Here is a 14,062-nt window from a genome sequence, read left to right as displayed (position 1 = left end):
ATTTGCGTTCACACATGCACCTCCTGCAGAGAAAATACGGAGGAACTGCGGAAATCAGTGCATGTCTGGAGCAGTTTTAGTGATTTTTAAGTCATATGAATGTAAGCTGACTTTTTGGGAAGTGTAATGGAAATTTTGCATTTTGAATGTGATGATGTATAAACAGACTTGTGTATCTAAAAGGTTAACTGTGGGTTAACTTAGGGTTCACAATTATTGCTCAGGGACTTTATCTTTATGGCCTCTTGAAGCCTGAAACTTAATGATGCCTCTGAGCAAATAATGCATTCCAAGGGTCTTTGTTTTGTAAATGAAGCCATGATGTCCCCACCCTGATAAAACATCAAAGAAGGTGATGGATACCTTCTTTTCCCTTGTGGGAGGGGGCTATTCGTTATAAGAACACAACTCTCATGTCTGTACTTCACTCATTGTACATGTCACACCAGGTGATGTGTATTTTGAGTCCATCTGCAGATGTAGAATTAAACTGTTTGACCTTTTGCTTGATTCACAGAAAATTGCAACTACAGGAAGAAGACTAATAAGAAATTAAATGACAAAAACAAGTCACCAGCCTAAATGTGACATAAACCAATCAGTTATCATACAATTTATTTTTCATTTAATTTTATTTATTTATTTTACCTTGTCAGTCTATTATTAATCGATGATTTCATTAATTAAACAAAAGCAAACATATTTTAAACTGAACTAAATTTACAAATCACTAACTCCATCACACAGAATTAAATGTACAGGCAGAGAGACTAAGCAGGTCTTAAGAACATGATCATACAACAGTGAAAGCATCAGAATGAGCTGTCTCTCCTGTGATTTGCTTGCGTCTTGTCCAGTTACACGTTGATTCAGTGTAAAACGGTTCAGTGAGATGTCGCCTAATTCAGCGAGACTTGGCATGAACCTTGAAGGGGTGCGGCACTCGAGTCGTTCCAGTAACTCCTTCTGTACTCAGCTTTACTCCGTCAGGAACCGTGAAATAGAACTTCTGAAGTAAACCTACCAAAAACAGAAACAGCTCCATCTTGGCCAGGCCCTCTCCAAGACACACACGTTTCCCTGAAGCGTCACACACACACAAACACACACACACACACAAAGGTGTAAGAGCACAAGATGTATATTCTGGGTCATGTTTAAAATGGAGGTTAATCTGCATGGTGTACCTGCAGAGAAAGGCAGGTGAGCTTCTTTCCTCACAAACTTTCCCTCAGCATCCAGGAAGTGTCCGGGGTTGAAAGTGTCCGGAGTTTCCCACTCATCCTTGTCAAACAGCACCGAGGTCAGCATGGGCATTATGGACGTACCCTAAAAAACACGATTCATAGGTTAACACCAAGCAATGCTGCAACAACAACACTCACTTATTTCATTTCTCTTTCTTATATAAAGATGTAATGTTCTGACTTTAAATGACAATGTACCTTAGGTATGAAGTAACCACCCAGTGTTGTGTCCTTGGCAGCTACTCTGAGTCCATTCAGAGGAACAATGTTTCCCATCCTCTGGATCTCATGGATGACAGCGTCAGTGTAGGGCATGTTGGGTCTGTCGGCCATAGTGGGCTGACGGCTCTGTCCGATCACTCCGTCTATCTCTGCCTGGACTTTTTCTAGAAATTCAACAAATGAATGGTTTTAGCTTATGGCAAGGGGGAAACATTAAAAACTGTATGCCTCGGTCGGCCATCAAACATCTTGATCCTGTCTTCATGTCTGTTAGATTGCCACTGACACACATATATATTAGCTACTGCTAATCCATTTGCTTTTTTGTTGCATCTGATTCCTGAAGTGTTATTCTACGGATGAAAAATAAAATAAGCCATATTAATAGTTCCTATCATTCAACACCGCTTTAAAGGTGGCAATGTTGATAAGTAGATTAGTCCGCTGCTTTGGTCCAGACCATAGACTGTAAGTTGGACGACATGATGGCTACCAAAAAGTGGATGGCAGCAGTATAGGACATAAATCCTGCCTCCTCCATGTTGGTAGATGAGACGTAACCCAAACTAAAATGAATGTTGAGACCTGGTATTTGTGGCCTACATGTGTTTTCTCTTTCTACTCAACTCTCCGAGAGGAGAAGTGTGGCTGTCCAGCTCACTTTCTCACTCTTTTCGACTCTTCTTCTACTCAACTCTCCGAGAGGAGCACACCTCTCTTTCTGCTCCACCTCAATGGAGGAGAGGTGCAGCTTGCAGCTCACCTCACCAGGGAAACCTCCTTCCAATCCAAGCTCTACCAACCTTCAAGCGGGCCTGTCTAGATGCAGACTGCGAAAACCTTCCAAAAGGCAGCGACGCAAGAGCCTGCCTAAGAACTTCAGCAAAGAGCTGCATCGCACAGCAGAACCACAAAAACAGGAGCCATAAACCAGCAAGACGACTTCACTGGATTTCGAACAGCACATCAACCTTTTTTCCCTTTTCATGGAAGGGAAACACAACTGAGCTTAATAATCATACTAGGCTATGCAAACACTGTTTATTCGATTCCGTGTGATTTGATTTGTGTTGCTGTGATATTTGGTTATAAGTTATTTGAAAGTTAATGCTAGTTATGTTATGCTCTTCACAGTCTTTCTTTGCATGCAACCAGCTACTTTCTCTAAATTGGCACCAACACACACACGCATATCGCCCCACACATCTCTCTGACCCCCGCCACATGTCGTAAACCTTCCAGGGTGGGGGGTCCCATTATCTAAATAGTGGCCTGCTGCCATTTTGAAAGCACAGACAAACACACGCATACTCACATACCCATCTGTATATACACCGTTAGTAATTTGTGTTTTTATACTTATATAATATCTTCATAATAAATGTTTTCTTTCACAAATGTTGTTTTAATGAATGTTGCATAAGTGTGAATTTTGCCAACCTCTACACTGTCAAGAACTCTATATCCTTCAAGTTTGCTAACTATCTATATGTTAATTTTGGTAATAGTTATTAATTTAATTGTTAATCAGAGTTCCAAATTTGTAGTTAGTACTTTCATGAAACTTAATCAATAAATTGGCTATCTTTTCCCTTCCTTTGAAGGGTGGTGCACCGAGGTAACTTTAATCAATTAAAGTTATTATTTAATATTCAATATTTTTTCTGATAACAAAATTTATTGAATGCCGAAAGGCACACCATTTAATGGTGTCACGTTTAATGTATCAATTGTACAACATGAATGATCCCTTTCCAAAAACCTGTAGCGTACTTCTTCTGGAATTTTAACCATGTTGTTAATATAGTGTTGCAATATATTGTAGTTTGTGTCATATATAATGTTTCGTATAGTGTTTAGTATATTAACCTAGTGTAAAGCTGAACAATCGGATCATTGCAGATTGTAGCCAAGTTAAGCCAACATTGTATTCGTTGTTGTTGTTAACATTTCCATAGCAATAGCGAGCTCCACCAATCAGCAAGGTTGAGGGCCATGTAGTGCTTCTCCTTGACATTGCAAATAAAACATGTTTTTATTATAACACAGTTGATATATGAACTTGTGTCTTCTACAGGAGCATATAACATCGTTTCACAAGCTTGTAGCTTGTTGTAAGTCTACCTTGGATGATTACAATATTGTCTGGTAATCAAAATATCTATTCAGAAAGTGAATGGGATTTTTTACTTTGTAATCATGCTGTTAAGCTCTGTAAAGATGGGCTGAAACATCATGATTGAAAGCTGTGATTGACTTGTGATTGGTCGAGCTTGTGTATCTGCCTGACTTTGCTACTGCAGCTCCACCCCCTGGAATGCTACTGCAAAGACTCTGGCTCCAGATGTGCAAGATGGCCGTATGTATCCAGGATATTTCTGCCTCATTTCTGGATAATAGGAGGAGGTGGAGATGTGTTGTCCATCTTGATACAGTCTATGGTCCAGAACAACTCAACATGGATGGATTCATTTAGTACTCATGGTCATGATTCCCTTAGGATGTATTGTAAAGACTTTGTTTATCCTTTAACATTTTAAGTAGCAACATTATCAGGTTAATCTTTTAGTCCATCACCCTCGCATTTGAATTAATTAGCCAATGTTAGCATGTTAACAACCTTAACAAAGAAGTTGATCATATATCATAATTCCTGCATAACATGATCATGTTAGCATTGTGTGTATCAGTGTGTCCGTATGCTGATGTTTGTATTAATAAGTATTAGCAAGTTACTAAGTATGGATAGATGCAAACTTCTGTTTCCTTCCTATTTCACAGCTTTCTATGCATCTTTGCATGTGACCTACCTTGGATCTCAGGGTTATTGATGAGATAAACCAAAGCCCACTGCAATGTGGTGGCAGTTGTCTCTGTTCCGGCCAGGAACATATCCACAGAGCACATAATCAGATTAGGGTCAGCGAAGCCCAGGTCATTGTCTTTGTGCTGTTCAGAGAGTGGATATAGCGGTGAATGATTAGCAGTTTGAGAGAGAGGGCTAAAACTCTATGTAAAACACATCTGGCCACGTACATTTTCCATTTCAATGAGGAAAGTGTCAATGTAGTCCCGGGGATTGCTGTGGTCCAGGTCCTTCTTGTGCCTCTGTAACTCCTGGTTCATGAAGTCTTGGAGGTCAATATAGTGGCTGAATAATTTGTTGTGAGGACCTGGCAAGTAGTTCATCACGTTGGGGAATGATTCATACAGCTACATGTAAGAAAACAGCAGAGGGAACAAAGTTAACATTTCCTTTTACCTTTGAAATTTTGACCAGAGACGTAGGCCTCCTGGTTACGGAGAATTGACCCCTTCAATTCCACCAGAGAGCGTCCTCTCTGGCAATGATTAAACTTTATGTGTGTTATTGACTTACGAAACCCCAAACGGAGCCCTCCAGCCTTATAACCTCTGACAGATATGTCAGCATGGTCTGGAAGTTGTGGTCGCTGTACTCATAGCGTTTTCCCATCACCATCTGGCAAATGATGTTGGATACAGCGTTGTTGAAGAGGCCTGCTGTGCTGAAAGGTTCCCCTGGAAGAGAGGAGTCCATGTTAGGACAACTCCTCATGTGGGATTATGAGCTTATTGTATGCTGCATTTTAACCACCTTTCTCCTTCTCCATCTCCTCCTGCAGGTACCGGATCTCCTCACAGATGCTCTGCTCCATGAGACTTTTGCCCAGACCCAAGGTGCGTAAGGTGGACAAAGCAAAACGCCGCTGTTTCTTCCATGTTTCACCATTACTCATGAACAGACCACCTACACACAAGCATGCAGAGGAATAAAAGAGCGATCAACTTGCGGGAAGTCACTTCTGTTCTGCACTGGACAAAAGAAAGAGAGGGATGTTTCCACCTGAGCCGCCTTTGTATATCCTGTCAAACATCGGACTGTGTGGTCGATCCACAAAGTTCTCAGCTTGTGTCACTATGGATTCCTTCAACATCTTATACCCAGTCACAAACACCATCTTTTCCCCCCCGAGGCGGACACTGAACACGTTCCCGTAGACATCAGCCAGCTGCCGACATGAGAGGGAAAGATTCTGGTGAGCCAAGTATTTTTTAAATATTTAAATTATATACAATACCCGCTAATGCACAATGACAACGTGTCAACTATCCTTCTACATAAAAATAACAGATTATCAGGTAAAGCATTGTTTCAGGTTTCATTCTGTTAATGACTTTCTAAAAAGGAATCAAATATTAAATTTTTTCAAGTTGTTTGACCAAGTTATACATGTTGTTATAAAGCACATATGCCACTTTCCTGACAGAAACAATATGAATATTCAACTGAATATATATATGTTCTATTAATTCAATTAAAACCAACCAAGTTTAAATGTATAAGAATGGGTCTGTTTTAACAGATTTAATGATATTTATTAATAAATGAACACTTAAATAACTTAAAAGCTGTGTAAGTTGAAACCTGTATACTGTACCTTGGTAAAATAATGGTGTGGATGTTTGCTGTCCATACTGAAGAAATTCCCCACAATGGGCAGACCAGGCGGTCCTGGAGGATAATTTGGTGGATTCCTGTGTTTGATGAAATCTGCGATTAAAATAAAAATAAACAGGAACAGAAACAACCCCTTAAGGTCGAAACTGAGCAAAAAATCATAAAGCCACATGGTTTCAAAAGCCGAAGCAGCACCGGGAGGAAGGTCTGTTTTTTCCAATACTTTCTCTTCTGACCAGTGTAACATTAGTGTCAACCCTTTTATTTTGGTCAGCAACACAATTAAAACAATCAGTACAGAGTCTGTACAAAGTTGCTGACATTGTACTTGTGTAACCAGTTACAGATAACCCACGCCTTCCTTTCTATCAACAAACTAGACCTTTGTCAGGGTAGATGTGAGGAAACTTAAAGCAGTAGTACTATGCACAAACTTTGTTTAGTTTTTCCGTCACTGTGTGCAAAACATACGCAGTGTTTCAGTGTACTTATACATATATTGCATATGTACAGTAGTGTACACCAACAAGCTGTCATGGCATGGTGTAGAAATAGCATGTCACCTTTTAGGACATGGTCTGAGTGTTTGGCTGCGCGAGCGTGGCGCCACGGTTCCTGGTTTCCCACCAACTCACTTGCAAACAACGAGCCAATCCACTGCAGCATAAAAGACCTTTGCAGTGGTTTCCTCTAACAGCTGATCTGTTCGCATTAGAACCATTAAGAGCATAGAAACCTTTAAATCATTGCTAAAGACCAGCTTCTTCTCTCTACCTTGCAATTCTAGCTGAGTTTGAGACCTTGAATTCATTTGTTCTCGTACAATATTTTATTGTCAATTATTTTAGATTATTTATGATGTTTAATGTTTATTGCTTTTTTTTTTTTCTCTGTTTTTATATCTATTTTTATATTATTTTACGTTTGAGCTTGTTCAACACTTTGGTCAAAGCCAAGTCTCATCCATATCATGATCCAAAGGTTGAACTTCACCTGTATACATTGAAAGACTTATCCCTCAAAGTAGAAGCTCATGAAACAAATCTCCAGTTTCTTAGAAATGGTAGGAATTGATTTTCAAAACACAAGGAATATTGAGCAACACAATAATTTCAGTGTATATAGCTACACTTCTTCTTTTTAAATATGTTATAACTTACATCCTTTGTATAGTCCCTCATTAACAAAAAGTAATTTAAACTTTCTGTCCTTTTTCTTTCTTAATTTGAATTGCAGTTATGAGAATGTGGGGATTTATTCAAATATTGGGGAGATGCAGACATTTGTGGTGAATGAAGATTTAGTTTTTTGTGTAGTTGTTGGGATCCATTTGAATCACATGAACTATGATCTGTTACAAGAAAGTGAAAGGGGAAATTGTGTTTTTTAAAACAAGGCATAGACAACAACTAAAACAAAAATAAACATAGGCAACAACTATTTCTGAGGGGTTTGTGTTATTGGTATTATAAGGGCCCGAGCACCGACAGTGCGGAGGCCCTATTGAAATTGTAATGATTATTTATTATTGAAGTTAGAGTTTGATAAGGACGTTGTGGAATCACTGTTATATAAGTAAGTAAAAGTTGAAGTTTAACAACCAACTTATCTAGATTAGGGGTCATTAAGAGATCTAAAGTTCAAGAGCTGTTTGTTATGTCTTATAACATAACAAGTCAGTATGAGCTCATTAAATTAATGGATCAACTGTTGATTTTCATATGGTAGTGAGCTTGTTACTGAAGTACCTGAGGACCTGTATATAAAAGCTTGTCACATCAGTGATCAGCAAATATACTGTGGAACGGAAAATTCTAATGAATAATTCAGGCTAACCACTGAGTACACTAAAACAACAGAGAGGAGTGGTTTGGGTAAAACGTTACCTAAAGTTTTGTCGGTTAAGTTTTGATCATAAACAACAAAACAGGTTTTCACATTCTAAATAACTTTAAAAAACCCGGCTGTGGGTGGACCGTGGAAATAATGGCTTAAATTTGCTGCAAGAACCAAATGAACAGGAATTGAGTGTGCTTAAGCCAAAGACCCAGACGACAGGGAATTTTGTCATTATGGTTATTTACTTTTTATCTACACACGGAACTCAAGTCATTCTCAGTATTTTTCAATTACAAGTTCGATATACAATCATTGTCTTATTGTTTCACTTAAGATGATGGACCTTTGATGCGTTTACACAATTATACGAATACAAATCTTTGATTTTGTGGCCGCAAGAAGACTGTGGACGTCCTGCTAATTGATGCTTCTGTTTTGGATGGGATGATGGAGAGCCATCAACGGGGTATGGCGAGCATCCTGAACTCGTCTGGTGAATGGGTAAAGCCCAGCACACCCTCCAAGCTGGGCATTTCTCCAGGAACAGGAGAGAAGGTGAAGCGTTGGAGGAGAGACGTAAAGAACAGAAGCAGCTCCATTCTGGCCAGGGGCTCCCCTAAACACACACGTTTACCTGGGGGGCGGAGACAGATGAGATTGAAGATTCTGCATTTACAACCTATTATAAATGTTTTAGTAGCAACTCTTGTAAGACAAAGAGTTTTAAAGAAATCAACGAGTATAGAACGAACCTGCTGAGAATGGCAAGAAGGCGTCTCTCCTGCGGAACTGACCCTCTGCATCCAAGAAATGCTCGGGATTGAAGGTGTCTGGAGTCTCCCACTCATTCTTATCAAACAGCACAGATGATAGCAGTGTAGTTATACCTGTGCCCTGGAAAGAGTCATGCAATGCTTTTTTAACCAGCTGTGAATGAATCATTTGCAAATTTCACAACTTGACATTCATCTGGGTGAGTGTGGACAACAGTCTCCTACCTTGGGTATAAAGTATCCTCCCAGTGTCGCGTCTTTACTCGCCATTTTGGGAAATCCCATCGGAACAATGTTTCCCATCCTTTGAGTCTCGTGGATGGCGGCGTCAGTGTAGGGCAGGTTGGGTCTGTCGGCCATAGTTGGCTGACGAGACTGTCCTATAACCCTGTCTATCTCTTCTTGGACTTTCTCTGCAGAGTGAGGAAGCAGAGCCAGTACCACAACATTGGCCATTAAACACAGCACTCCAGTCCTGAACATAATTAATGAGGATGAATTGACTGACTCTGTATCTCTGGGTAGTTTATCATGTATACGAGCGCCCAGCGTAAAGTGGTGGCGGCTGCTTCCGTCCCGGCCTCGATCAGGTCAAGCGTGCAAATCAGCAGGGTTTCAATGTTGAAGCCAGCCTGAGGATCATCTTTATTCTAATGAGTCAACAATAAAACAGGTTATTTTATAACATTACTCACAGGGCTGTGGCCTTCATACTTTACAATTCACTGATGGAACATGATATTTATTCATTTAGTCATTCTCATCGAGGACTTTAACATCTTAATTTCCCAATAGAATATAAAGACACAGACATCACTCTCTCTCAGCATGGCTCACTGAAGCTGTTGGCTCATCATGAATGCAGCAACTGACATAAACAGTATTAGAGATTATTGGGTTGTTATGGCACCAGTGCTGAGCAACTATAAAACGATTCCGTTTAGGTATGACACAGTTGTAAATAATTTTTTGTTTTAATGAAACTTTTCCGATGGTTCAGAATAAACTCTTTCAAACCAGTAACTACTTTAAATGTTGTGGCTGATCAGTGTAAAAGTATTTTATAGGCATGGAAGGATGGATTTCAATCTGAGTAGAAATCTGAAATTTTTTAAAACGCTTGTGTGGGTGCGCAGGTCAGGTCTCTAACAGTGGAAGAAATAGATATTCATACTGTTTTCTTGTTTTGTCCATGTTATGATAATGGGCTGATTAATAGTGTTTCTTTGTTAAAATTTCCACGAGGAGAAAAAATGTCAAATTTTAACAAAATCCCACTTACTGAAAGCGTAATAAAGATCATACCTTCTCAATCCCAGACAGGTATACATCTATAAAATCTCGAGGGTCTTCAGAGTTCCACTCCTCTTGGTGCTTCTCTATTTCCTTCCTCAGGAACTCTGTGATCTGTGCGTAGTTGGCGTGGACTTTCTGGTGAGGCCCTGGCAGGTACTTCAACAAGCCAGGGAAGGCATCATACAGCTGTTTGATGGGACACAGTCTCAAGTCAGCCATAGACAAGGCTTCTATTTTCATTTGAAAATGTTTTCCTTTTACTGTTAGAAAAGTATATGTCCAAAGTACCTTTTTATATTCAATTTGGTATAAGATTATGCATGCATCTCTATCTGTCTTAAAATAAACTGGATGTAGCATATCATGCTGCCTCACTGTAAATTATATGAAAATGTTCAGTGAAAATCATTGTGGTTTATAGAGGGACCACCTGTATCCTTTTTTATTTTTTTGCTTTAGTGCTGAAGTTACGGCAACACTTATAGCTACAATAAGAGAAAATCTGAAATTAAATCCTAACCACCTGAACAGAGCTGGTTTGATTGAATACTTTTTCTTTCATGCTCCATGTGAGCTGCAAGGTGTTTTAAACCGGGAATCATTACCCTCTCTTAGCATGTTTAGAAATATTTTAAAATCAGTATTCACTGAACAATATCATTGCATCCATAGGATTTTATCCCATTGATTCATTAATTCCTGTAAGTGTCTGTTCTGTGATTTAGTCTGTTCACAGTGTTCTAGTTCTTTTTGTGTTATTTGTCATTCATTAATTTGCAGCCCGTCTTGAACAAGACTCCCTGGCAGAAGTGATATTATATCTCAATGAGAGCTTTCCTGGTTGTAGTATAATTAAGTAAAGACAGAGATGAGCAGCACAGTTTGTTTTTTGATCACAAGATAATACTTCATACAGGAATTACCTGAGTCTGAGGAGAACCAGCGAGCACAACAGCCTCATTGTCCAGCTCCAGAACCCTGCGAAAGCTTTCGTCACTGTATTCAAAGCGATGCCCGAACACCACAGAGGAGATGATGTTACCGACTGCAGTGGTCAGGGTGTAGTGGGGGTTGAAGGGTCTTCCTGGGAATATACAGTAGTCAATTCAACTCAAATGATAAATCACACTGGAAAAATCACAAATAATTTACGCAAAGCTACTGTATCTGCTTGCCTTGTTCCTCTTTGAACGCTTCACAGAGACAGTTGCTTTCCACTTCAAGATATTTCTCCAGGGACTTCAGGCCCTCTCCGAAGTGACGCAGGTGAGTGTTGGCAAACTTCCTCTGTTTCCTCCACAAGTAACCATTGCTCAGTGCGATGCCTGTGAACTTGTCACATTAGCTTGTTGACAAACAGAACAAAGATTCATGCATGTAGTTTCAGAATAACGTGTATACTGGGCAGAGTTTATTGATATGCTGCCTTTTCATGTGTTTGAACTCTTGTCACTAATGACAACCTACAGTACTTTGAACAGATACAGTTAACAGTTGTGACTCTCTAACCTCTCCTGTACTGGAGATCTGTTGGGAGGGATGAGATGTCGGTGCCAACGTTTTATCGCCACACAGATGTGGCATTCAAAAATGATCCAGTAGTTGCATGTGCATTGGTTGTCGATATCATGATTTCTAGTCAAATGCTTCAACACAGCATAAAAACGATTTAGTTGGAGAAAAAACATCTCTTGCAACATTTATTCATTAACTCACCGAGGCCCTTGAAGACAACATGGAAGAGAGGAACGATGGGTCGATCCACAAAGCTGTCCAGCTGGTTGACGAGTGCCTCTTTGACCATCTTGTGTCCTGAAATAAACACCATCCTCTCGCTGCCTCTCCTCAAGCTAAACACTGGCCCATACTCCTGAGCCAGCTGGGTTCAAAAATAAAAATTACTCATCAAGAGAGAGGATGTTTTGAAAAGAAACACAGATATTTTTTCAGAAGAAATGCCAATTGTCAATGGCCAAGTACATCATTGCTAACCACAAATTCAAACATTAAACTTCTCAACCGCTGCAACAAGAGTTTTGTGTCGATCTATTGTTTGGGCTAATTAGTGTTAGTTTCACCTTGTTAATGTTGTAACCTGTGTTGATGCAGTTTACAATTGTTTCCTCCACCAAGAAGGTTATGTTTTAATTTGCGTCTGTTTGTTTGTTAGAAGGATTATGCAAAAACGACCAAATCAATTTCCCCGATAAATGTTGTTTGAGTTAAATACTTGAACATGTACAGATATGCAATTGACAAATGATAACAAAACATTCCTCCTGATGTCATTACGCTGTGTGTGTGTGTGTGTGTGTCTGTGTCTGTGTCTGTGTGTCTGTGTCTGTGTCTGTGTCTGTGTGTGTGTCTGTGTAGAAAATAACTCAGAAAAGCATGGACAGCTTTTCACCAATCTTTGTATGAATCTCATGTTGTGGTCTCCTGCTCTGGCTCATAGTATACTCTATAGGCCACCATGTCTTTGTTCCCATGCTACTGTAGAGATATTTGCAGCACTCCTTGCTCCACTGCTCTCTCTCTCTCTCTCTTTCTCTCTCCCACAAGTTCATTGGCTCATTAAAACATCCATACTGTTTTTACTTTCCTCAGCAGGATTTAGTAAAATTGGTACATACCACTTGTACAATTGTGTGTTGCTATGACAAGCCTCCAGCTCTCAACAGGCAGACAGACCTACCCTCACTGTGCATCTGGTGCACATTATAGTGTACTGCATGTGTGTTCATAAGGCAATACCACTTAGTAGCAACATAAGCAAATTGGGGTTTACACAACACGTGCATATTCCATGGTCCCCATATAAATATTTTGTTATTCTTGTTTGTTTAAATATATAAACAAGAATAATAACAAGTAATACCAGAGGTTAAATCAGAAACAGAGACACCTTATGAACCATCTTATAGGGATGGAGGAGGTGTATGTGGGAGCCAGGATAGGAAAAGATTTAAAAGGAAGCAGTAAGATTTGTAATGATGAAGATGCTTTACATTGTACGTGAAATATTTGGCCAATGTGGTTGTCATGTTGACATAGATACTTTCTCTAATTTGTTCATGGACACTAAAGAGCGACTCTGCTGTGCTCATGCACACTCTCTATGAAGTGTCAGTGTTCATCTCACCTTCTCCATTGTTTTGAAGTCAACTCCAGTGAAGACATTTCCTAGAAAAGGCAGGGCCCATGGTCCAGGTGGAAGGTTGTGAGGCCTCCAGTTTCTCATCACATCAGTCAAAAGCAACAATGCAAAACCAAACAGGAGCCAACCAGTAAAGTCCATGCAATCAAAAATAGCTTGAAAAATCATAATGAAGATGTTTCAAACAGCCCTCTGAAAAATCCTTGTTGATCCCCTCACATGTGAGTACGAAATGGAGGAGACCAGGAAAAAACAGGCTCTCAGGAAATGTTATGTAACGGTGGTGGCCTCTCAGGACCTCTGGCCTCCTTTGTGAAGTGAAAAACAAGACTGAAGCTTGAGCTCTTCCAGCTGACTGCTGACTGTTTGCATGTGGCTGCATGTCAGCAAGGTCCTCCAAATAATTCAGATAAAAAAATACTTTTCAGTGATCACTTAATATCAATGAATAAGTAAATAACATAAGGTAAGAATATGTATTGAAAGATATTATATTTGATCTTATTCTAGAGCTTAGTGTCAGTTCTCTGTCTTTATCTCCATCGCAGGTCAAACCTCCTCCAAGGGGATAATGAGCCAGAAACAAACATCTATAAGTAACAAAGAATGGACTGGAAGAAAACACTGGACTGTTCTGTATTATATAAACAAATCAATGATGGATTCATTGGCAGGACGAGCTGCTGACGCAAACAGGAAAACAGAAAGACCAGCAGATAGGTTTCTAATAATCGGAGCTGTGTTTAGTCACGGCAGCTCGCTTATATCGCTCTAAAACATCTAATCATAGATAAGTGAAGGAATGGAGACTGTGTCCTCTGTATATAAACCATAAAAGGCCCCACCATATACCATAAACTATAAACCCCTTCTTTTGGCAATCGATTTCCCTCATCATAACGTAAATATTACTCAATAAGTTCATACTTTTCATAAATCTTTCTTTATACATTTTCTGGAATTTACCAATATTTGAGCAACATTGTAGGTCATTGTGCAATGTAGTGGGTGCATAGGGACAATTGAAACCCACATCTCTGCCCTCAAA

At 39.6% G+C, this 14,062-nt stretch overlaps 2 protein-coding genes across 2 annotated transcripts; both read right to left on the bottom strand.

Annotated features, from left to right (window-relative positions):
• Positions 1-720: 720 nt before the first annotated feature.
• On the bottom strand, positions 721-6,182 carry LOC117760834 (cytochrome P450 2J2-like). Its single transcript, XM_034584200.1, has 9 exons — positions 5,930-6,182; positions 5,335-5,500; positions 5,086-5,238; positions 4,849-5,009; positions 4,506-4,682; positions 4,280-4,418; positions 1,446-1,633; positions 1,188-1,329; positions 721-1,080 (listed from the first exon to the last, which is right to left on the bottom strand). Exons 1-9 carry the CDS (start codon positions 6,119-6,121, stop codon positions 905-907), a joined length of 1,494 nt encoding a protein of 497 aa, XP_034440091.1. The 5' UTR covers positions 6,122-6,182; the 3' UTR covers positions 721-904.
• Positions 6,183-8,011: 1,829 nt separating this feature from the next.
• Positions 8,012-13,293, bottom strand: LOC117760836 (cytochrome P450 2J2-like). The gene is made up of 9 exons (XM_034584206.1): positions 13,000-13,293; positions 11,574-11,736; positions 11,033-11,182; positions 10,781-10,941; positions 9,867-10,043; positions 9,070-9,211; positions 8,787-8,974; positions 8,541-8,682; positions 8,012-8,422 (listed from the first exon to the last, which is right to left on the bottom strand). Exons 1-9 carry the CDS (start codon positions 13,180-13,182, stop codon positions 8,247-8,249), a joined length of 1,482 nt encoding a protein of 493 aa, XP_034440097.1. The 5' UTR covers positions 13,183-13,293; the 3' UTR covers positions 8,012-8,246.
• Between the last annotated feature and the right edge of the window lie 769 nt (positions 13,294-14,062).

The sequence above is a fragment of the Hippoglossus hippoglossus genome, chromosome 4, assembly GCF_009819705.1.
Source record: "Hippoglossus hippoglossus isolate fHipHip1 chromosome 4, fHipHip1.pri, whole genome shotgun sequence".
Lineage (NCBI taxonomy): Eukaryota > Metazoa > Chordata > Actinopteri > Pleuronectiformes > Pleuronectidae > Hippoglossus > Hippoglossus hippoglossus.
Note: the sequence above shows the minus strand (reverse complement) of the source record. Positions and strands in the feature narration are given on the sequence as shown.